The sequence below is a fragment of the Xenopus laevis genome, chromosome 1L (genome assembly GCF_017654675.1).
Source record: "Xenopus laevis strain J_2021 chromosome 1L, Xenopus_laevis_v10.1, whole genome shotgun sequence".
Taxonomy (NCBI): domain Eukaryota; kingdom Metazoa; phylum Chordata; class Amphibia; order Anura; family Pipidae; genus Xenopus; species Xenopus laevis.
Genome location: NC_054371.1, coordinates 9,562,488 through 9,588,344, shown reverse-complemented (window position 1 = coordinate 9,588,344; position 25,857 = coordinate 9,562,488). Strand labels below are relative to the sequence as shown.

Below are 25,857 nucleotides of genomic sequence, written 5' to 3'. Positions count from 1 at the left end.
GGGGGGGGCACAGGAGGTATAGGGGCCCCGTGAGGTCCTAAATACTGAGCAATTTCAACATATATATTGGTCAAAAAAGGACAACTTTTGGTTATTTTGTTGCTGGGGGGCCCCAGGCTTGGACTGACAATCTGTGGGTTCAGGCAAATGCCAGAGGAGCTGCTGTAAGATGCCATAGACACTCACTATTTATTTGGCTGGGGGAGGACTATTTGGGCCTCTGTGTACTTGGAAGGCCAGGGTCTATTTTGACTCCCTGGCGCCGTTGCACCCTTTGCACCCCCGGTAGTTCCCCCACTGCTCTGAAGCCTGATTATCTTAATTTAATTATGAAAACCATTATATTCTATGCAGCTTATGTGCTATGGAAACGTGTGCCCTATAGGACTATTTCAGTTTGAACTGCTGTCCCCTTGGCTACACATTCGTTAGATAGACTGCAGTAACCCTAAGCATAAACGCTTTTTGCCCATGAACTGCACCCAAGCAGCCAACCCTGTCCCTAGACATGAACCAATAAGGGTTTAGCCCAAATGCAATTCACCCAAAGGTGAAGTAAAAATCAGGGGTGTAACTATAGAGGAGGCAGATCGAGTAGCCATGGGGTGGGCCCCAGTCCTGCTTTCTTTATACAGGGGGCCTGGGAGGTTTAGGGAGGTTGGTGGGTGACCTGTGAGACACACTAAATTGTGGGTAACCTGTGCAGTGGGTATGAGGGGGCTTGAGTCTATATAGTAATTCCACTGATAAAAATGTATTTATATCATCAATATCACAAACAATGTGGGGGTTGCTTTATCAATACGGAACATAATACTGTGTCTGAGGGGCATAAATATTATCCTCTCCCCGGATCTGTTTCTTCTGAAACTGGATTTCGGTAACATGGGGAGAAACAAAACAAACAGTAGTTCCATAGAAAATCCCCTAACATGACTCTAAACAGCACCCAGAATAAAATAACTTTCTCCCTGTGATAAACTACTTGTCTATCAGTGGGAGAAATGATACTGCTGTGTTAGTTCAGGTGAAACAGTCAGACAAACTTTATTACAACATGGCAGGTAACACAACCCTGCTCCACACTCGCTCTCAGCTTAGACAGGAACAGGAAATGAATCATAAGGCAATGGCAAAACAGCAGGAATGCCCTTAACCAAAATGTCCACTAAAGCTGGTTACTACACTCCCTCCATTTAGTTCCTTTGATTGAAGCAGAACTGCAGCTTTTTCAGCTACTTCCTTGTCTAGTGTGAAGCTCCAACCCCCCTGAAGGCTCCTTTTCTCTCTGCCTGTGGAGACCTGAAAGAGGTGTACTCACTGCCTGTGATCCAATGGCATGGCAGCACGTATCTCTTTGAGGTCTTCATAGTCGGAGAGAGAAGGAGTGTGTCGGGGCGGAGTTTCAGAGATCAGGTGTTGCTGTCAAATGATACAGGTGAAAGGAAAGAAATACCTGGCCTAGAGCAGCCCATATGTGACTTGTACACAAGACTTGTAAGAATATGGAAGGGGAATTCCAGGAGGAAAATCAGACTGGGCCGGTGCAGTCTCAGTCCACATGGGGTGGAGCCAGAAGTCTCAGTCAGACGTAGGAGCCGGTTTATACTGGTCTTTGGCGCCATTTTTTGAACAAAGAGAGACGTGCCTACAGCTGCAGTTCTACTGGGAATCTTCTGCTTTTATACACAATCATGGCTCTGAGGTGTTGCTGGCTGTTTGGGATCTTGTTGCTTTATTTAAGATCAGTAAAAGGTAAGTTAGAGATTAGGAAGGAATTTAATGGGGGAGAAGAAGCAGCTGGAAAGTATGTTGGAGCTAGGGTTGCCACCTGGTCAGTATTTTACCGGCCTGGCCGGTAAAATTGATGGCTGGTCCCAATGTTGTTGGAGCCTGACTACTGACATAAATGGACTCATATGCTCCACTCAAGTCTCACCTCATGGACATTCTCAGGCTGCTGTCTCTTACTATTACTGTAGGTTATTGTGTTCATTGTGTGTTCAGCAATTACAAAAGGTACTTTGTTTCTCACATTCCTGTTCCCAACTGTCATCTTTTCTCCTTGCTGCTAATATCTCTCAAGATCCTTCTCCCTGCCATATATTTGTATCCCCCTTTCTTGAAATCTTTTCACAGCTCTACTCAATGTAACGTGATCCAGATTCCTGCTCTTGTCTGACAGATTCATCATCTATAGTGTATAGTCTCTTTGCCCTCACCGAGCCTTTCATGGGCTGATTAATGCTGCAGATATTGGTCCTTTAGACTGATTCACCAGCTTATCTACCTGTACATAAGGGTTTGACACGGTCTCCTTGGTCAATATCAGGCCATAAATTGTCCAGATATTGATTGGGCAGGTTTGAACACTATTGAGGACCACATCGGCTAGTTGATACAGTCCTACAATCTGTCAATGCCCATTGCCATTGTTATAATCTGATCGTTTGGCTTTAGGATTAACCCAATATCACCCTGCTGTTGGTGAGTATATCTGAGAAAGATCCGCTCTTTTGGTGACCTCGCCAAATGATTGGATCTTATAGTGCATGGCCACCTTTAAGGTGGCCATACATGAAGAGATCCGCTCATTTGGCGATGTCGCCAAATGAGCGGATCTCCCTCCGATATGCCCACCTTGAGGTGGGCAGTATCGGGCTGATCCAATCGTGGGCCCTAGGGCCCAATGATCTGATCCTAACGATGCCTAACGGGCGGTCGGATCGCGGGACCGCATCAACGAATAGATGCAGCCGCGATCCGACAGGATATTTGGTCCCATCCGATCCAGATCTGGCCGACTTTCGGCCAGATCTCGATCGGCGAAGCCCGTCGGGGGGCCCCATACACGGGCCAATAAGCTGCCATCTGTCGGCAGCTTTTATAGGCCTGTGTATGGCCACCTTTAGTCTTCTACCAACCTGCAATCTGCTTTTTTTTGGGGGGGGGGGGTAATGCTTGACTCTAATTAACACCACTGCAAAAACCTGTTGCTTTTTCTTCATATTGTTACAAAGAACTATCCAGATGTAAGCTCTGTGGGGCAGAGATATTCTTCCCCTTGTGTCTCTTAATCATTGTTACTGTGTGTTTCTGTTACTGTGTATATTTCTCTTATTGAAATGTTTGTTCCTCTGTTTGGAATATTGTATATATATTGTATGCAAGCAGAGTATGATGCACACACTAATGCCCTATAGATAAAGATTGCATGCACATACACATTTATGTCCCAGAATTCAGTGCAATCACTTCTGCTATATCTGCACATCCAATTCTTTGGGTGCAATTTAAATGGGTGAATTAACTCATCAAACTTGGGGCAGGGCAGGGTGCACAGTTCAGAAAATGGGCAGAATTCCTGATCTTATTTGCACTTTGCACACTGTCCTATGGTAAGTTCCACAAGTGTCTGCATGCCAAACCTGAGCAGTGAAACCTGCGTCCCCCATGGTGAATAAAGCACTGGCAGCACTCGACAGCAATGTATTCATGAGGGGTGAGCAGGGTCCCCCCATACAATATATTCTTACCGTCAGTGGTTATAGAATCAGGAGGAGTTTATTATTAATTAGGCGACAAATTGTCTAATCCCCCTTTTCCCTTAATTGGAATCTGCCCAATATAATAATGGCTACCAGTGTCCTGTCAGGAATGATCAGCCTTCTCCCCAGTGTCTCACACACCACTAGAATGTAGTTATTGAATATGTCTGCTCATCCTCTGCTAGTAGCACTGGAACATCTGACCGAGAAACCAGTGAGAGAAAGTCTATGTTTATATAGGCCAGGGAATCACTGACTGGACAAAGGGAGATTAAACTTCAGCCTGGGAGGCCAGTGCTGCAGGGACTGGATACAAGAGACTGCCACAAGCAAGATGGCTGCTCACACCTCCCATGTACAACTCTCTAGAAACTACTAAGCCTGTCAGAGTAACACACCTAAAGGCTACAAAGAATGTAAACCAGAGAATCCCTGAAGCCCAAGTTTCTATTCAGCCGAGCCCTTTGCTGCCTCAGGAAACAAAACAGGCGGAAGTAAAAGACTCCTCAGTGGATCAGGGAGTTGAGGGCGGGACATTCTGGAGGGAGGAGCTCCCCCTATCTAGCTGACATGGTTCGGCCCTAGTGTTGGAAAAGCTAAATGTCCCCTCAGAGTGGAGTTTCCTTACAGAAGCTTAAAGCCAGTGGGTAGAAGGAGAGTGAGTGCTGGTGTCTGTCAGAGCTGCATCAATATTTATCCCTCCCCTTCATTTCTCTGCCTGACACTCCCCACTCTGCTGCTGATTTCACTTCCACATTAAATCTCCAGTCACACTCGTTCCTCACACAAGAATAGGGCTGTGTATGTGGAGCCCTCCCTTCCCTGTACAAATGACGTGAGATTGAGGCTGTTTTTGTGTCACAGGCTGAAGTGACGTGTGAGCTGCAGCAGCTAAATATCACTGTATCACATGCTTTAGTGACAGCACTACATTGAAAAATCCAGCCCCTCCCAGCCCAATTATATTGGCTGACAGAACCACCAACAACACACACGTCAGCATTGTACTTTCTGTCATCCCTGCAGCAGCAGCATGGCTACCTGTCACCCAGTGGCGTAACTAGACCCCTAAGGGCCCTGGTACAGAAATTTACAACTGGGCCCCCCTTCCTCCTCACAAATTGAGCTGGAACACAGAATTACTGACCTAAACACGTGTGTATATATATATATATATATAATCCAATAGAATACCGGCACTCTTGAAAAAAGTTCAGAAAATTGCCTGGGTGCAGATTCAGTAAATATTCATACAAACATCAAATGGAGTCCGCACTCTCAGGATTTACAATAAACTTTTTTTATTTAATAAAAGCTACAAGCAGACGTTTTCGGCCTCTCCGAGGCCTTTCTCAATGATTTGAGGCCAATGCTTTGAGAAAGGCCTCGGAGAGGTCAAAACGTCAGCTTGTAGCTTTTAGACTCCTGTGCTTATAGAAATTAGCTGCTGTATCGAATTATATATGCACCTTGCCTGGGTTGAATAGGTATATGACATTAAGGTTGGGACTAGAATTCTCATAAGTAGCAAGGTTTGGCATAGGTATCGTGCTTAATATAATATATATATATATATATATATATATATATATATATATATATATATATATATATATATATATATATATATATATATATATATATATATATATATATATATATATATATATATATATATATATATATGGACAAACAATATATGGACAAACAATCCCTGTGTTGTTTAAAGGGTAAGGCATTTTTTAGTAGCAGTAGCACAAAATGTCTCTGTCTTAAATATATGGATAATGGGTTGAGTGCAGAGGATCTTTTATTTGACTATATGTATTTTGTGGTCACAGCCTCATTGCACCCCCGCCTAATGGTTTTAAAAAATAGTGGTGAGCACAACTTTCCCTTGTTTGTTATAGTTTATACAGGAGCAGTGACCAGCTCCATGTTGTAGCTCCCACCCTTCCCAGCTATAGTCAGGTGATCCCACTGGTGTCTAATAAAAGGGCAGCCAAGTTTGGGAGTTTTACTTTGAAAGCAGCAAGTAAGTTGCAGGTAAAACTTAGTCCCTGTGTAAAATGTATAATGAAGCAACAGAATTCTTAATGAATCAGATGAAAATTAAGCGTAGGACTGGCCAGATATGGGATGACTTTGACGTAGTTGTTCAGCTTAAATATATTGCAATATATGGACAAACAATCCCTGTGTTGTTTAAAGGGTAAGGCATTTTTCAGTAGTTGACTATATATATATATATATATATATATATATATATATATATATATATATATATATTTTTCCCTCTTTTTCTCTTCTTTCTCTTTGATATGGAATTTTTTGCAGATGACAATAAATGGCCCATATTGGCCAAATCAGTATTTTCGGGATCCACCACCTCAACTGGTAAGAGATCCCTTACCGTGTCTCATCTAATGGTTAAAAGTAAAAACCTGCTGCAGCAGCGGCGGTTACATATATTTTGGAATATTATATGCTTGGAGGAATATATGACCAGGGGCATTATCCCAAGGGGTCTGCATATACAGCTATTTCCCTCTTTTGAGGATACACCCCAAACATTTAAAACACAGTGGGAAGAGGTATTAAGCGAATGTTCTCATAAACGTATGTCCCTCTTAAAGCAATATAACATCGAAGAATTAGTCAATCAAAGCACAACAGAAACAATTGCGCGATCAATTGACGGAATATGAGTCTCGTGACGAATTTAGAAACTTAGATAACAATTTGAAAATATTCATGGATAATCTCAATACTGAGATTATGCAGGTGAAAAAACGTAAATTTGAAAGGGACATTCTTAATTATGAGAACGAACACATTTACCAATGGAACAAGAAAAGATGTAATTTCTATAATACACAAGATCGAAATGGGAGCACTAAGGGCTTTCAGGGGAGGCACCAGAATAGAAACACTAAGGTGAATTCAGATTGTGAAACACATTCAGAGAGCAAATGAGTGGGTCGGACACATTTTTATTTGCACGTAAGCACATGGATCGCAAAAAGCGTAAATTTAATACAGTATTCCACAAGGAACAGGTCACTTCACAAGTTGTTCAGGAGAAGAGTGTTAAAGCTCCATTCCTGTTCAGTCTTTCCCAAGATGCACAATCACCAGTAGGCATGAGTTTTTACAGTCACTCAACCTGTGAATATCAAAGGAAATGCAGTTTCACCAGCACCTCATGACGATTTACAAATAATAAATCTTTCAAGAACTAATTTCACACCGATAGTCACTGGTCTACTTCAAAAGGGACTCACTTTTGTACCCTCTAAGTCACTTGATCACTTTTCTTTAATTAAGGACGTTCACTTATTTGCACGAAAATTGCTCTTAAAGTTACAATGGACAAAAAACACACACAAAATTTTGGATTTTAGTCAGTTTAATGTGAATGATTTCAAAACGCTTAAAATTTTACTGGAATTGTGGGATGATCCTAGAATGGAGGAGGAGCAGATGATGCTACAAGACATTCAGGATCTATGGTCAGAAAATTCATCTGATAACACTAAATTGCCCTCGTGTAAGAAGAAACCCTGTCGTTATCCTAATGTCATGGAAAATAGTGCTATAGAAACCTTCGTACGAAGGGTCACGGAGGATATATTACATTTGACTAAAAATATAAAAAAACCAAACCTTACAGGGGAGGAGGTTCGGGCTCTTAAGGAGTTAAAGGGTAACTCTAACATTGTGATAAAGCCCTCAGATAAGGGTTCCAATATTGTAATTATGGATTCCTCCCAATACATCATGATGTGTACCAAAATTCTGAATAACAAACAATGGTACAAACCTATTCTTTTACCGCACATACAAAATCATAGAGATAAACTATTTGACATGATTGATCAGGCCTATCGAGATGGCATAATTGACCAGAGTACGCTTGAATATCTTAAAGTCATACATCCTAGCACTCCTACATTTTATGCCCTTCTGAAGGTCCACAAATCTCTCAGTGAACCGCCGGGAAGACCCATTGTGTCTGGCTGTGGTTCACTTACGGAACCAATTAGCCAATTAGGGTATATTGATATGGTGTTACAACCCTTGGTGTCACAACAAGACTCCTTTATACTAGATACCTCTCATTTATTGAGGGAAATTAATGGGTTAATTTTGGACCCGGACTGCATTCTGGTAGGATTGGATGTAGAGGCACTGTACATGAGTATACCGCACTCCCTGGGCCTACAGGCCATACAATCGGTCTTTGAACGCATACATAAACCAATCACCGAGCAATATGTTTATTTTGCAAGCATTAAATTTTGTATTACACCACAATGTCTTCCTCTTCAACGGCACGTATTATCTACAATGCCAAGGCGTGGCTATGGGTGCCAAATGTGCCCCCAGCTACGCAAATATATATTTGGGAGAATGGGAACATCATGTCTTCTTGGCTGAGGAGTATGAAATGTACCTGTGCCATGTGCTACGTTGGCACAGGTACATTGATGATATTATGCTAATATGGCAGGGCCCCCGAATATACTACTACAGGAATTTGTGGCGAAACTTAATGTTAAAAAATTTAACTTTAACTTTAAACTATCATAGTACTAGACTGGAATTTTTGGACACAGAGATAAAAGTAGTAAACAAGCATGGTCAGGTGTCTACTAATCTTTATTGCAAAAAAACAGCTGCAAATAGTCTCCTCCATGCAGATGCATTTAGGGCATTCCCAAGGGACAATATATAATATATATATATATATATATATATACAATCTGGTTTTAAGCCACAACACTCCACGGAAACTGCCCTGACTCGACTAACTAAGACCTTTTAACCGCTAAAGCCAACAATCATTTCTCACTACTAATACTGCTTGATCTCTCAGCCGCATTTGACACTGTAGATCACCCTCTCCTCCTCCAGTCCCTCCAGTCACTTGGCCTTCATGACACAGCCCTGTCCTGGTTCTTTTCTTACATCACCAATCGTTCCTTCAGTGTCTCCTACAATGGAGTGTCATCTTCTCCCCTACCTCTTTCTGTTGGAGTTCCTCAAGGCTCTGGGGACCATTACTATTCTCCCTCTATACTTCCTCCCTTGGCAAATGAATAAATTCGTATGGTTTCCACTACCACCTCTATGCTGACGATACTCAGATCTATCTCTCATCTCCTGATCTCAACCCAGAACTCCTAACTCGTGTCTCCTCCTACCTGTCCGCTATCTCTACCTGGATGTCGCAACGCTACCTTAAATTAAACCTCTCTAAAACTAAATGGTTCTCTTTCCTCCAACTAACACCAGTAGCATCCCCGAAGTATCCATCATAGTTAACAATTCCACTATCACCCCCTCTCCGCAGGCCCGGTGCCTTGGGGTTATCCTAGATTCTACCTTGTCATTCACTCCTCATATCCAGTCACTTATTAAATCATGTCACTTCCACCTAAGGAACATATCCAAAATACCATCATTTATCACCCAAGACGCTGCCAAAATTCTTATTCACTCTCTCATCATATCGCGTCTAGACTACTGTAACTCTCTTTTAATTGACCTTCCCCTCCAGAGACTGTCAGCTCTCCAGTCCATAATGAACACTGCTGCGAGGCTCATACACCTCAGCAACCGCTCCTCCTCTGCCTCGCCATTCTGTCAATCCCTGCACTGGCTTCCATTACCTTTCAGAATCAAATTCAAATTAATGACACTGACTTTCAAAGCACTTCATAAGTCTGCCCCACCATACATCTCTGAACTCATCTCTATATACTCACCCACTCGCTTACTACGCTCCTCTACTGACCTACTACTCAACTCTTCTCTCATTACCTCCTCACATGCTCGCATTCAAGACTTTGCAAGGGCTGCACCCCTCCTCTGGAACGCTCTCCCACGGTCTGTCCGACTTTCTCCCAACCTTTCTGCTTTCAAAAAATCTCTGAAAACGCACTTCTTTCGAGAAGCCTCCCCTCACTCTGCTTAACTACCAAACGCAACACCACATACAGTACCACATTTCTCACCCACTTAATTCGATCTAGCCCACTCCCACACCTTGTGTATTACTCCCTTCCCTTTAGACTGTATGCCTATGCATAGGGCCTTCCTCACCTTTTTGTACCTGTATTGATTGTGATGTTTGTTACTACATATATTCTATATATGTAATTCATGTGATGTAGTTGTATAATCACAGTTACTTTACAGTGCTACGCAATATGTTGGCGCTATATAAATACATGTTAAGAATAATAATAATATAAGATTGAGGAGAATTTGTTCGACAGATGAGGATTTTAAACGAGAGGCCTACCTACTATATCAGAGATTTAAGCTAAGGGGTTATAAAACACGGTGCCTCCGTAGAGCATTTCAATATGCTTTGTCCCTGAATAGGGAAGACTTACTTTATAAATCCCAGAAACACAGTACCCAGTTCCCCTCACCAAAGGCGCAGGAAGAAACGAGACTAGTATTGCCTTTCAATACTAATGATAAGGAGATTCGCTCCCTAGTCTATAAACATTGGAACATACTATCAAAGGATCCCATTGTAGGCCAATTGGTGCCTTCCCGTCCCCTGTTTGGCTACAGGAGGAACATCAGTATTGGTGATTCACTTACTCACAGTCATTTCCAACAACAATCCAGAGTGACATGCTGTAAAACACTGGGCAGTTACAAGTGTGGTGCTTGTGAACAGTGCCAATATATTAAAGTGTCTACAAATTTTGGGAATAGAAATGTCAGTTACGATATGTACCATTATATCTGTTGCACCACCACACATGTAATTTACCTATTCACTTGCCACTGTGGCAGTAAATATGTTGGCAAAACGAAAAGACCCTTTAGAAGGCGTATATATGAGCATATGCGTGATATAAGAAACTGCAATTTGTTATCAGCTATTGCTAAACATATTTTATGTATACATAATGGACATTATGCAGGTTCTTATTTCCAAGGCATTGATCGCCTTCATGGGGACATAAGGGGTGGCGATCTGGACAACAAATTACTACAATTAGAAACGACCTGGATCTTTAGACTTAATACCTACAAATCTGATAAATTCATTAAATGTTGTTTATCGGCACACCCATTACCTCCATCTCATTACACCAGCATATTGACCAGATGGCTGGAATTACAAACTGTGGAGCTGCTGAATAAAAAGCTAAATAACTCAAAAACCCACAAATAATAAAAAATGAAAACTAATTGGAAATTGTCTCAGGGGTATTTATTTATTGCCACAACTGTTTTCGCTGTTATCACATATCATATCCTCCCTACTCTCACAGTAACATGTGTCCCAGGCAGCTACAGGCAGCAGTGCTGTAAGTGAATAGCTGGACTGATCCTGTTCTGTGTGTGAGTGATGTTAGTGACCCATGGGTAGTATATGGCATTACATACAGACTGATACGTGTGTGACCTCCTTGTGTTAATTCACTATCTGTCAGGGAGGCCATTAAACTAAATGGTAATTAAGTCAGCAGATTGCTCTCAGCCCAGATATGCCCTGACTTCACTACCATACACCTGACCCCGAGACTGTGTGTGTGTGGGGGGGGGGTAAGTGAGGACCAGAATGTTTGTGAGGTCTTTCATATATTTCCTTGTCGCCTGCCCCATTCTGTCTTCTGCAAGCAACTTGCCAAGTCTTTCCCCATAACTGATCCCTTCCATTCCCTTTATCAGCTTAGTCGCTCTTCTCTGTACTTTCTCTAGTTCATTACTGTCCCCCTTATATATTTATATATAGTGATCATATCCCCCTTATATATTTATATATAGTGATCATATCCCCCTTATATATTTATATATAGTGATCATATCCCCCTTATATATTTATATATAGTGATCATATCCCCTTATATATTTATATATAGTGATCATATCCTCTTATATATTTATATATAGTGATCATATACTATATTTATATATAGTGATCATATACTATATTTATATATAGTGATCATATACTATATTATATATAGTGATCATATCCCCTTATATATTTATATATTTATATATAGTGATCATACCCCCTTATATATTTATATATAGTGACCATATCCCCCTTATATATTTATATACAGTGATCATATCCCCCTTATATATTTATATATAGTGATCATATCCCCCTTATATATTTATATACAGGGATCATATCCCCTTATATATTTATATACAGTGATCATATCCCCCTTATATATTTATATATAGTGATCATATCCCCTTATATATTTATATATAGTGATCATATCCCCCTTATATATTTATATATAGTGATCATATCCCCTTATATATTTATATATAGTGATCATATCCCCCTTATATATTTATATATAGTTGATCATATCCCCCTTATATATTCATATATAGTGATCATATCCCCTTATATATTTAATATACAGTGATCAAAACCCCCTTATATATTTATATATAGTGATCATATCCCCTTATATATTTATATTAGTGATCATATCCCCTTATATATTTATATATAGTGATCATATCCCCCTTATATATTTATATACAATGATCATATCCCCCTTATATATTTATATATAGTGATCATATCCCCTTATATATTTATATATAGTGATCATATCCCCTTATATATTTATATATAGTGATCATATCCCCCTTATATATTTATATATAGTGATCATATCCCCTTATATATATATATATAGTGATCATATCCCCCTTATATATTTATATATAGTGATCATATCCCCCTTATATATTTATATATAGTGATCATATCCCCTTATATATTTATATATAGTGATCATATCCCCCTTATATATTTATATTTATGATCATATCCCCTTATATATTTATATACAGTGATCATATCCCCTTATATATTTATATATAGTGATAATATCCCCCTTATATATTTATATACAGTGATCATATCCCCCTTATATATTTATATATAGTGATCATATCCCCCTTATATATTTATATATAGTGATCATATCCCCTTATATATTTATATATAGTGATCATATCCCCCTTATATATTTATATATAGTGATCATATCCCCCTTATATATTTATATATAATGATCATATCCCCCTTATATATTTATATATAGTGATCATATCCCCCTTATATATTTATATATAGTGATCATATCCCCCTTAACTGTCTCTTCTCCAGTGTAACTAATCCCAACTTGGCCAGTCTTTCCCTATAACTGATCCCTTTCACTCCTTTTATCAGCTTAGTCGGTCATTACAGTTTCTCATAGTTTTGTGTCATCTGCAAACACTGATACATTCCTAAATCATGAAATAAATGAAATAAAAGTGGACTTGATACAGAGCCCTGTAGGACCCCAATAAGAACCTGACTCCAAGTACATGCTCCATTGTACAAACAATATTACTTATACCAACAGAACTTGGTACCATACCAAATAAAAGTGAGAATAAAAAAATCATAGAAAATGTCTTAAAAACTGAACTGAGTTCTCTCAGTACTAAGAAATCTAAGGTGTATTCCATTCGGCCCAGGTCCTTTGTTCACATTGCTGACAGTAAGAGAATCAAGAAACAGCTGACCTGGGACTGACCACCAAGCCTCCGGTGCAGCTCTGCATTTGGCCAGGAGAATTCTTCAATCTTCAACAGTTGGATTGTTGGTTGGAAGGGGTTTGTAGGGGGTTGTGCAGAGGGTGACAAAATAAACTTACCATAGGTGGTTTTGGTTGTAATAACATTTACTAACAGGCAGAAAAAAATATGGATCAGGCTTGGATGAATATCCTAATGCAATCGTACATGTCCTCTCAGTACATTACAATAACATTTAAATTTATGTTTCTCTGTTTCAGGTGAAGGTAGAGAAAGGTACGTGACTGGGATTGTGAATCAGTCTATAACATTGGCCCCCGTCCCATTCAAATCAATGGCCGACTGGTACTTCAACGGGCAGCATAGAGATGCAGATAATGGCACGCTGGTGTTATCCTCAGATGGGCAACATCAGGACTATGTACATGGTGACTACCAGGACCAAGTGCAACCGGGATATAACGCCTCTCTGTATCTCAGGGTTGTGAAGAAGAAGAATGAGGGCTGGTATAAACTTGTGTATGATGGAGACAACCTTTATACCTACCTGACTGTGCTTGGTGAGTCACACCATTGAGCTGTACCATTCCCTACATAGAAATACTGCATTTCCTTGTATTCTTTTTTTTTGTCCCCCCTTCATTTTTCCTTTTTACAGGGGGTCTTAAGCACTGGGCAAATTTGCACGTTGACTGTTACCCATGGCAACCAATCAGATGTTTGCTTTTATAATTATTCCGGCAGCTGAAAAAATTAATTGATGAGTTGCTGATTGGGTACTGCTTTCCATCCAGGGCCGATCGTGCGCATTTCGCCGCCTGAGGCTGGCTTCGTTTTGCCGCCCCCCCCTTCCCCACGGTACTCACTTTTCCTGACCGAGACGGGGTAGGGGGGGGGGTCCACGTCGCTAATGCAGAGCGCGCAGTTGCGCGCTCTGCACTAGAAGAGCCGGAAATTCGTCTCTTAGTTACCAGGAGCGGCATTTTTGCCGCCCCTGGTAACAAGGGGGGCGCTGCCGCCTGAGGCGAGTGCCTCAACTCGCCTCATTGGCGGAGCACCCCTGTTTCCATCTTCTCTCAAGGGTAGAGTGCTGCTTTTTAGTTTATTTTTAATTTAACGTATTAAAGGAGAAGGAAAGCTACCGAACCAGTTTTTTGCCAATAGATCAGCCACAACAGTGCAAGATAGAATTTTTAGAATGCTTTACCATACCTGAGTAAACAGCTCTAGACAATGTCTCTGTTTGTTTATGATAGCAGCTGCCATATTAGCTTGGTGTGACATCACTTCCTGTTTGAGTCTCTCCCTACTCACTCATAGCTCTGAGCTCAGATTATATAAGGGAGGGAGGGGGAGAGAGGAGCAAACTGAGCATGCTTAAGCCCAAGCCCTGGAGGTTTAAGATGAAAACAGTCTGATACAGAAGCCCATGAGTACACAATAGAAGGAAAGAAATGTGGTGTTTCTTTTGACAGAGGACTCAGAGCAGCATTACTTTGAGGGTTTACTGGTCTATTTATATAGACCTTTCTGATAAAGCTTAATTAGTTTTAGCCTTTCCTTCTCCTTTAAGCACAAAAACACAGGAGATAAAAAAAGTCAAAGGAAAGAAAGCGAGGAAGAGGTTCAGACCCTAAATTTCCCCAATTAGAAAGAAATTACAGTCAGCCAATGTCCACATCTAACCCAGAGGCCGAAATGTCATCATGTTTCTTTGGGCAGCTTCTCACAAAATAGGCCGGCTTCTGATTCTGGAGGGAGTCATTTACCAATTCCAGAATTGTAGGGAGGCAGGGTTGAGGGATTTCTAATGCACTGATATGGGATTTTTTGCTGCAATAACAAATAACAGTAACTATAAGTAGCACAATCTAGAGTAAGGCCCAGGTTGTAGGGTGCCTATGAGTTCTAGTATTACAGAAGTCAGGGGAGTAAACGATGGGGTAAGCCAGCTTTTCCTCTTAGAATCTCAAGACACCCCAGAATCTTACCAGACAAACATGGACATGAAAAATGGAGACTATATCATCCCTACATTTAGGACATCAGAAGGGTAGAGCACTACTATATGTGACTCCATCACTTCAGCTGGACCCTCTCAGAAATATTAGAGGAAGGTTCTCCAGGCTGAACAATAGATCTCACACATACACTCTCACACAGAATCATAAACAATACATTCATTGGAGATCCAAATAAAGGATATGAGACCCTTCCCTTGAACAACAGTGATAGGAGGTAACCAGACTAAGGGTTTCTGCCCGCAGGCATACCAGGGCCTCACAGTGAGTACTAAGGCAGTTTATCTCTGTCCCTTTCCTACATGAGTCCCTGTAGTCTGGTCATAATGAGAACTATAAAATCCTTGGTGGAGCACCAAGCTGCTCTACTAGCTAGACATGTCTAACACTGCTAAATTATTCTATCACATAGGCTATCATCCACTTCATCTGATTCACTGGGTCCCTTATGCCTGAGTTGGTTACCTTAGGGCTGACACTTCAAAATACTGAGGCTTTTCTCCCTAGCAGTCTCAGAATTTCCTTTAAACTGTGTAACTTGTAATGCAAAGTGGGTGCTCACTAACCCACAGTTCATCAGAAATGGCAAAACAGGCACATTGGTGCATGAACTTAATGAAGAATTATTTTGTACAGTGCACTCACCTTTGCAAACAGGCCCTCAGCTGCATTTCACTGTGTATATCATATTAACGGTGAGTTTTTTGTAAATCAAAGTTTTATTATAGAATGCAAATATAAAATATCTGTTGAACAACAGCTCATATTTGTATCAAATGTGCCCATGAAATTAATCTTTGGTTCCCTTTCTCTTCCTTTCAGGTTCCTTTCCATTTTCCTTTCCTTTTCTCCACCCCTTTCTTTCCTTTTTCAATAAACTGGTGCTTTGAGGTAAATTTCTGTTTTGCAGGTTTTCTCTTGAATAATATCTGGCATCTATGTTACTCCTGTATTACAGATAAAGGAGAAGAGTACATTACTGCAGAAGCCAAGGGATTGGTCAGCTTCTCAATGCCCTGCAGATTCAGTGGGAGACTGTTGTACCACGGGGCAGATATGCACAATAACAACCCCAAGGAAGTGTTACGCTGTGATAATAAGTCATCCCCAGGTCATGTGACTGATATGTACCAAACCCGCCTGGTGCCATCTTGTAATGGATCCTCAGACCTGACAGATCTCCGAGAGGAAGATGGTGGGCTTTACACCTGGGAATGTGAAGGGACCACTGTCTGTGATATTCACCTCACTGTAAAGGGAAGTCATCACTCCACCCCATGTAATGCAGGGAAATTACCTAAACATTGTAAATTGCAAACTAAAATATTTTTTTACTCTAAAGGTGGCCATAGACTTAAAGATCCGCTCGTTTGGCGACATCGCCAAACGAGCGGATCTTTCCCCGATATGCCACTAAACTGCGTGGCTATATCTGGTAATTCGAGCGTTCGGCCGTGCGGCCGAACGATCGAATTACGATGCGCCAAGCGGCTCCGACGGGTCGGTCGGGTAAAAATCCAACCTTCCCGATCGATATCGTGGCCAGATATCGATCGGGAAGACCCGTCGGAAGCCCCCATACATGGGCAGATAAGCTGTCAAATCGGTCCAAACGACCGATATCGGCAGCTTTATCTGCCCGTGTATGGCCACCTTAAGTCCCCCAAATTCTTCCTATAGTCATGTGATTAAAGGTGGCCATAGACTCCAAGATCCGCTTGTTTGGCGACATCGCCAAACGAGCGGATCTTTCCCCGATATGCCACTAACGGCATGGCTATATTGGGGGTAATTCGAACGTTCGGCCGTATAGCCGAACGATCGAATTACGATGCGCTAAGCGGCTCCGACGGGTCGGTCGGGTAAAAATCCAACCTTCCCGATCGATATCGTGGCCAGATATCGATCGGGAAGACCCTTCGGAAGCCCCCATACACGGGCAGATAAGCTGTCAAATCAGTCCAAACGACCGATATCAGCAGCTTTATCTGCCCGTGTATGGCCACCTTAAGTTTATTACCATTGCCCCTTATGTGTACCCACAAGTCAAGTCCTGGACATGGGACCGTCACATCAAGATTTAATTCTTTGCCCTTTGGCTGAACAATATCAATCTAGCATTTTTATTTTTACAGGTGCGGAGATTAATTGGAGAACATGGGTATTGATTGGGATCATCGCTTTGCTCTGTATTGGGGGTAAGTGACTTTCAGTAATACCTGTGTCAGATAAAGGGATACCTCTCAATAGGCTGATCCAGTATTGCACTATAATAAGGGCACTGTGTTTTTTCTTACTGGTATATAACCTGGGCATCATCACTCATCATCCAACCTGCAGCTGTTTGGATATTACACTAAATTATATTCTCTGTTGGTTTCTAAAGCATTTACGGAATAGTGATCATAACATTCTGTTGCAGAAACAACTCTATAAGGGAGTAACTAAAACACTAAAATTTGGATGTGCAAACTTTGACAGTGTAAGGGCATCTCTGCAACATATTAACCGGGAAATGCTTTTCACAAAGTTCAACACAGAAGAAAAATGGGATGCCTTTAAAATGCTGCTTAATAAATAGATGAATAAATAATATAATAATAATACATAATGTTCTGACTCAGCCTGTCCTGTGACTACCTGCTAATCTCCATTCCTGTTGAGCTTACGGTTCCCTTGCTTGCCCAGAACTCTCTCCTTGGTCCTCTTACACTAAGACATGGTGGCATCCGAGAAGCGGAGGGTTCCTCCCAAAGTGAAAGGCGGTTGTTAAAGGCTGAACAGTGAGCCATGACTAGGTTTGGGATACCTAATGTCAGTAATGGAACTAGGTAGGGGCGGGCCCTGGTGCGGCTGCAGCGCGCGTGATCTGGTGGGGGGCCCTGCGGGGGTGTGGGCCCTGGCCCGGTTGCACCCCCCGCTCCCCCGGTAGTTACGCCCCTGCCTAATGTCACATATACATTTCAGTATAGTCCTCTTGTAAGCAAGGAATGTCGTTGCAAAGCAAAACATTTGGGGTTCAATAAAAGTGTAGGTGTTGAGGTGGGTAAGAGAAGTCGTACCTTTAAGGCTTTCAAGTTTGCTGGGATAGCTGAAGCTTTGCCAGGTATAAGGAGGCCAATAAATCATGCAAAAAAGCTATCACATAAGCTAACATTTATATGGAAAAGAGTATTGCAGCAAGGAATAAAATTAACTCCAAATTATTTTTTAAATATGTAAATAGTAGTGATGGGCAAATTTCTCCCATTTCACAGAATTTGTGAAAAATTTGTGAAACTCAAAAATTGCCACCCACGTCAATTTTTAGGCCGGCGTTAAAGTCAATGGGCATCCGAATAGTGTTGACGCATGGCGATTTTGACGCAAGGGACTTTTCGGTGGCGAAACACAGAAATTCGCCTGTAATTTGCTCCAGGCGAATTTATTCACCCATCACTAGTGAATAGTAAAAAAATTAAGTAGGAAGGGGTGGGACCATTGTTGTCAGAGGGGGGCCAGTTGATTGATGAGAACAGAGTAAAAGCAGAGATTCTGAATTGTTATTTTTCATCTGGCTGCTCAAATGAGGAACCAAGTAGTCAAGGTTTCCTTATTAACAGTCCCAATTCTATTAATTCAACAAATGATGCAAAGTTCAAGCAAGGGGAAATTGAAAAGAGACTACAACATGTAAAGATAAACAAAGTTCTGGAACCAGATGGTATTCATCCCAGGGTACTAAACAAGCTTAGCTCTGTGATTGCCAAAACTCTTTACTAAATTTATCAGGAATTATTGAGGTCTGGCATGGTGCAGAGAGACTGGGGAATGGCCAATGAGATGCCACTTTTCAAAAAAGATCCCGCTCTCAGCCTCAGTCAGTTAGTCTGACATCACTGGTATTAAGGGATAAAATAGCTGACTTCATTGAAATCATAATACTATGAGTTTGTGCCAGCATGGTTATCTGCATAAATGTTGCCAAACAAATTAAATTGCCTTTTATGAGGAGGTGAGCAGGAACCTCGACTCTGCAATGGCAGTGGATGTGATTTACCTGGAGTTTGCTAAAGCTTTTGATACTATACTGCACAGAAGTATAATGGTTAAATTAAAGTGGACCTGTCACTCAGGCACAAAAATCTGTATACTAAAAGTCCTTTTCAAATTAAACATAAAAAACTATTTCTGTTTTTTATTAAAGGGGACATATAGCATACATTTTCACAATGCATCAAACCATGTAAAATGATGTAAAATAGAAGAAATAGTTTTTATTTTAATACCTTTTGGATCAAAAAACATCTGTATTAGCCTGAAAACTGTTATCAGCCCTCCCCCTTTGCAACTTCCTGTTTCAGACTCTTCAGTATCTGAGTTGCAGCCAACGGCTCTTTCTGTAGAAGCTATAGAGCTGCAGCCAATGAGGGAGGAGTGGGCGTGTCTGTGATGTCTCTCTCAGTCCTTCCCTGCAGACTTCTGTTAACCCTTACTGCTGGTTTTCCCTGAACTGCTCCTTTCTCTCCCTCTCTGCCCTATTTATTTAACCCCCTCTCTGCCCTGTTCGTTTTCCTCCCCCTCCCTTCACTGCTTGTTCCTTTCTCTTGCCCTGCAATAATTGTGGAAAAGAAAGAAAATAAAATTTCTGTATAAATAATACGTAATCTGCTGCTAAATGTATTTTATTCTTTTCTGGGGACAATGTGTATGAGCAGTTAGTGTAAGTACCATAGTCATTTTCTACCCAGTATTATGTTGTATACAAACAGCAATCAACATCTTTTGGGTTTTCCTTTGTAACTCCCTGCATCTGTTATTATATGTTATACAATTCCATCAGCTGCATTTATTCCCTTGCAACCCCCTGCACCTCATCATAAATTGTTCCATAACAGCTGCATTTTATCTTGCAACGCCCTGCACCTGATCATAAATTATCCCTGTATTTATTCCCTTGCAACTCCCTGCATCTCCCTATAAATTGTTCCATAACAGCTGCATTTCCCCTTGCAACTCCCTGCACCTGATCATAAATTATCCCAGAACAGCTGCATTCCTCCTTGCAACTCCCTGCACCTCCCTATAAATTGTTCCACAACAGCTGCATTTCCCTTGCAACTCCCTGCACCTGATCAGAATTAAATTAAGGTCTAAGAAATAACTTAGAAAATGTAAATTATAGCTAATTATAGAAAGGGATAAATCAAAAACAACAATTGGGAATAGGCAGTGCTACCTGTGTTTAACTCTCTACAGCCATTTTCAGGGGTGCCGGGAGTTGTAGCTGAAGGCTCATACATCTGAAACAATCTATTGCAGCCCCTTTCTGAAAAAGTTGCAAATTTGTGGGTTGCAACTTGCAATTGCGTTTGCCACCTGGCATTAGGGTTGCCATCTGGCAAGTATTTCATCGACCTAGTCAGTTCAATACCAGCCAAGGCTGATGCCCATATTATAACTTTAGCAGCAATGTTTTTGCTGGTAAATTGTCTGTTGCTCCACCCCCCGGCTCTGCTCCAGGTCAGACTTGTGCTCACTGTCCCCCCCCTCGGCGGAGCTCAATTTCTGCTGGATTGGGCCTGATCCCCCTGTAGTGCCCCTTATATATCATAACACTGCAAGTGGCAAGTCCACAAATGCCCAGGCCTAGGGTGGCAGAAATTCAGGGGCAACATGCCAAACAGTGGCCTGGTTATGAGCACTGGACATGCTCGGAACATTTGCAATTCTTCCACATACCAGTCGCCCAGAGTGCAGGAAGAAGGGGGAACTGCCAAGAAGAGGGGGCGGGACGAGAAAGGGAAGGAAGCAGAAGGATAGGGGGTGGGGCAACAAACAGAGCCGGCCTAGGGATGCCTGGTAAGTAAATACAAGCCTGTCTGTCATTACCATTAATCAGATTTCATTAGATTCGAATGCCAAATTATGAATCCCCTTTCTGTTTTGTTTTTATTGACTTGGTCCAAATACCCAACTTTGTTCATTGTGCAGTTCTTACAATTAAAGGATAAGTAAACATTTAAAATAAGTGAATGTCTTTTTTTCTAAGAGTGCTAGTCTAAGAACTTTTGCAATGTACATTCATTATTTGTTTTTTTTTATCTTTCCAAGATATTAAGGGATACATGTACGGTTAAAAGACCAGTAACATCAAATTTTTTGAAAAAATAATTTGTTTGTATAGATCGAAAAAAAAACACATCAACACAAATTAGACTTTATAAATGCAAAGCCTTTAACTTATCGAATCTCCGCTTGCGCTCCTCTTCAGAAAGCGATCGGGCGATCCATTGCGCGGCGCTCAATTTCACCTCCCTGCCTTCCTTATAGGAGATAGCCAGGGAGGAGAAATCTAGCGACGCAAGATGGATCGTCGTCCTGTCGTCTTTTCTGAAGAGGAGCACAAGTGGGGTTTCTGTAAGTTTTTTCTTAATAAAGACTTTGCGATTTTAATGTTTCATTTGTGGGTTTTTTTTCGATCTATACAAACAAATTTTTTTCAAAAAAAATTTGATGTTACTGGTGCTTTAATATGAATGAATTTTGTTCCAACAGCGCCACCTGCTGGTCAGTTTCCCACCAGTCTGACCAGCAAGTAGTCAAGGAAGTTATCAGGAGAAAGAAAGAGGCTGATGTTCTTCTGCTTAGGAAAGATGTGAGAAAGGTTTATAATTTTATTCCTAAGCAGAAGAACATCAGCCTCTTTCTTTCTCCTGACAACTTCCTTGACTACTTGCTGGTCAGACTGGTGGAAAACTGACCAGCAGGTGGCGCTGTTGTATTAAAATTAATTCATAGTAACAGTACATGTATCTCTCATTATATTGGAATTAATAATAAATAATGAATATAAATTGTAAAATGTCTTAGAATAGCCCCCTCATCAATTTTACATTCACTTATTTTAAAGGTTTACTTATCATTTCACACCTGCTCTTGTTATAGGATTACTGTTCACTGTTTTGTGGAAGAGAAAGCCAAAGGGAGCCCCATGCAGAAGGAAACAAAGAACAGACTCGGAGACGTATGTAGAAGTGAGACAGAATGAAGACAATTTGAACTTGGAATTAAGTGGAAAACTTTCTCAGCCAAATGGAAACACAACATTCTCAGAGGAGAACTCGAGCAAGGAACTGATTGTGGATGATACTAAAAGAATGGAGACAGCTGAGGTCCTACAGGATAACATCACAGAAGCTGAAACAAATGGAGTTGGGGGAGACAACAATATTATAAAACATCTAAAGGAAGAGACTTGGGAACCAGTGACACCCAGTGTTTGTGCAGGAGAAACTTATAACTTGTCATGTAATACAGATAATGGGCCTATAGGGGGCGGTAAATCAGATATTATTAGAAATAACACAATTAATAAGGATAAAAGGGAAATGGATCCAGGAGGGGAACATGTTGAACTTAGAAATGTTATAAATAATATGTATTTGAGTGACACTAAATCAAATTCATTTAATGGCATAGTAGAGGTGTATAAGTATATAAGTGATGCAGCCCAGAACTATATAAATAAGATATATCATATGGATATAAATGATATGGATAAAAGGGATAGAGTAACTGTAGGTGGTACCTGCACTATAAACATGGAGACTGATATAGACAGTGACCCAGTGGTATATAAGGGAGGAGAGGGACAGGGACACGGAGATAAACCTGCTCTAGATCCTGATATAGACACCAATGTACTGAGTAATGTCAATGATAATAATTTAAATCCGCCTTTTCAAAGCAGTAGAATAGATATGTACAACCCTGATGGGGATATTGGGAAAATAATGGTAGATCCTGGCCCATTCACTAAGGATTTTGGCTACCAACAACCATCTACAGGTGGGAATAGTCCACTGCATATTAATATTGATAATGATGATTAACCAGGTTCAGGGTAATTGCTGTGAATGTCGGGCTGGATATGTTTCTTGATTGCTATTATGAATGGCCAATGCACCCAAGGGAGCAGGTCATGTCCATGTCAGACTTTCCTAAGGGAAAAATGGAACGACTCTGACTTTGTGTCTGTTTGTGACTCTTCACCAACGTCCCTCTCAGCTGTCCTTTGTCTAGGAAGATCAACCCCAGTTAATTGTGTCTTTACTTATAATTTACATCATAATTGATTCACTTCATTGTTATCATTATTTGCATTCCGTAGAAGCTCTAACACGTGTTAGTGTTCTTTGCTGCATGTATTCTCTTATTGTCATTGCCATAGACTGAGTGCACCTTCTAATCATCTCTTTATGACTTTCTAAACTTTTTCAATTCAATTTATTCAGTATTTGCTCTCATGCTTTTCGCTAAACTCTTTTTTTTCCTGCAAATGTTTTTAAATGAGTTAAATTGCCTGGACATATAAACAAAACACAATAAACTGTTCCTGTCAACACACAGGTCACTGTTTCAATAAGTTTCTCTTTATGATCTTTTCACGACTGAGATCTGATCTTCATGTTGGTCCTAAAAACCCTGAGCAGCTGATTCCCCTTATCTGCTGTATCTGTTTTATTCACAAGATGGTGCCAGTGCTCCATTATTTCCTTGTCATTCTCCATGGAATCTATAGCAGCACTTTCCACTAACATTAACATAAACTCAGAAACATAGTCAAACTAACTCCCATCCATGAATTTGATTCATTTACTAATAATTAAATTCAAAAAAATCAGATCAAAGAAAAATTCGAAAAAAATCTAGATTTTTAAGAATATTTTGAATGTTTTGAGTTTATAGGCTTAAATGCCTTGCTTTTTTAGACTTTATAAGTTTAAATCCCTTGGATTCCTAAAATTTATCGAGATTTATCAAGAAAACAAAACTCAACCTTTAATAGATAGACCCCTATATGTTTAAGGTGGCCATAGACGCAAAGATCCGCTCGTTTGGCAACATTGCCAAATGAATGTATCTTTCCCCAATATGCCATTAACGAGCATGGCTATATCGGGGTAATCTGATTGTTCGCCTGTATGGCCGAACAATCCGATTACGATGTGCCATGGGCTCCGGCGGGATCGGTCGGGTCAAAATCAAACCTGACCAAACGATCAAACGACAGATCTCCGCTGGACGAAAGATGTCGGCACACGCCACACACGATCCGAAAATCGTAAGAATCCTTGATTCGTACGATAGGATCTGTGAAGGTGTTTTCTACACTTAATTGTCACTTTAGGAAAATTACAGACTTACCCAGACCTAGTGTGATGTGATCATGTGCTCATTGTGAGTTTTATTATCTCCAACAGCACCCATTAGGCACCCAGTCACTGAGCTATTTTATTACGATATTTGAACATCTTACCTATGCAGTGTGTGGGTTCGTTATGTACCTGAGAAAACAAAGGACATCTGGGGACCTATTTATCAAAGGTCGGATTTTAGTGGATTTAGAGCAGGGGTGCCCAGGACGTTGATCGTGGTCTACCAGTAGATCCCCGTCATGTTCTTGGTGCACTGGCTGGGCTGACAGCAGAGGGGAAGAGAAAGCGGAGCTGACAGCAGAGGTGCGTCACCGCGGTTACGAGTAGTGCTGATGCCTCAATCTCGCGTGCTGAGATTTGTGACTTTGGACTTGGCTGTTAGACTGGAGGTAAGGAGTTGAATAATAATGCTTGTAAGTAGCACTCCAGGACTGTGGGTTGTGCGAGGAAAAACGGAACAGGCTCACGGATAGCGGGACCGTGGGACAATTGCTGGAACCATGGCAGAGAGCTGGGAATGCGAGAAGAAAGAGGGAGCTGAGGAGGGCACCCCACTCACTTTTGCTGAGCTCCTGTATCTCACGGCACTCACAGCAGCAACTGCCTCACCTTTACATTCCCTTCTGCAAATGGACTTTCTGGGGAGTGAGTGAGTGACTGAGTGAGTAAATGAGTGAATGAATGAGTGAATGAATGAGTTAATGAATGAGTTAATGAGTGAGTAAATTAATGAGTGAATGAATGAGAGCGGGGCTGACAGCAGAGGGGAAGGGAGGAAGGGCGGGCTCACAGCAACAAGCATGGGCACGGGAGGGAGGTTGGGCTAACAGCAGCAAGCACGGTCATGGAAGGGAGGGCAGGCTGCAAGCACGGACATAGAGGGGAAGGGAGGGCTGAGAGCAGGAGGCACGGTGGGGAAGGGAGTGTGTTGAAACTTTTATGACCTGCCAAATTTTGTAAAATGAACATGGTAATTAGGGGGTGTGGCCACAAAAATGGGCATGGTCAAAAAATGTCACTGCCGGGTTAGGTTATCAAGGTAGATCTCCTGATGGGGGCCAGGTATCGGAAGTAGATCCCAGTGTAACAAAATCTGGGCATTGTGATTGTTAGTAAATGACCCTCTTAATATCTGTATAAAATATTTTATACTAAGAGTTTAGGACCGGGGTTTTGAAAAATAACACTTTGAAAGTTAGGAGTGAATACCTAAACATAACTAAACATGAAATATGCACGGACTTCATTTTCTTTATACCACGAGGGCAATTTTATAGTAAAAACAAGTTTCACCTTATCTGTGGCCCCAGGGTCAGTTTTCTTTCTTATTTATAACAATTTGAAAGATTATCTCTGTAAGATGCTGATATTCACTCCATGTTTTTTTTGGTAACTAATATTTGATAATGTTTTTATGTGCAAATAAAGATGTAAAAAAGAAGAAGAAAGGTAACAATAGTTAGCCATGGAACATAAAGAAACAGCAGTTAC

General features: G+C 41.0%; 1 protein-coding gene across 2 annotated transcripts; it reads left to right on the top strand.

Moving 5' to 3' along the window:
- The first annotated feature begins 1,338 nt into the window (after positions 1-1,338).
- LOC108697567 lies at positions 1,339-23,554 on the top strand. Of its 2 annotated transcripts, none has more exons than XM_041586694.1 (5): positions 1,339-1,755; positions 13,406-13,705; positions 16,125-16,445; positions 17,302-17,364; positions 22,094-23,554. In XM_041586694.1, exons 1-5 carry the CDS (start codon positions 1,695-1,697, stop codon positions 23,038-23,040), a joined length of 1,692 nt encoding a protein of 563 aa, XP_041442628.1. In that variant the 5' UTR covers positions 1,339-1,694; the 3' UTR covers positions 23,041-23,554. The 2 variants fall into 2 exon arrangements, with proteins under 2 accessions (XP_041442628.1, XP_018083200.2); XM_018227711.2 differs by having other exon boundaries at positions 16,125-16,472.
- Positions 23,555-25,857: the final 2,303 nt, after the last annotated feature.

Excerpts from the sequence above, each read along its gene's own strand:
- LOC108697567 (XM_018227711.2), top strand. The coding sequence starts at position 1,695 with ATGGCTCTGAGGTGTTGCTGGCTGTTTGGGATCTTGTTGCTTTATTTA. Across the intron at positions 13,706-16,124 it reads TACCTACCTGACTGTGCTTG|ATAAAGGAGAAGAGTACATT; the intron begins GTGAGTCACACC and ends CCTGTATTACAG. Across the intron at positions 16,473-17,301 it reads AGGGAAATTACCTAAACATT|GTGCGGAGATTAATTGGAGA; the intron begins GTAAATTGCAAA and ends TTATTTTTACAG.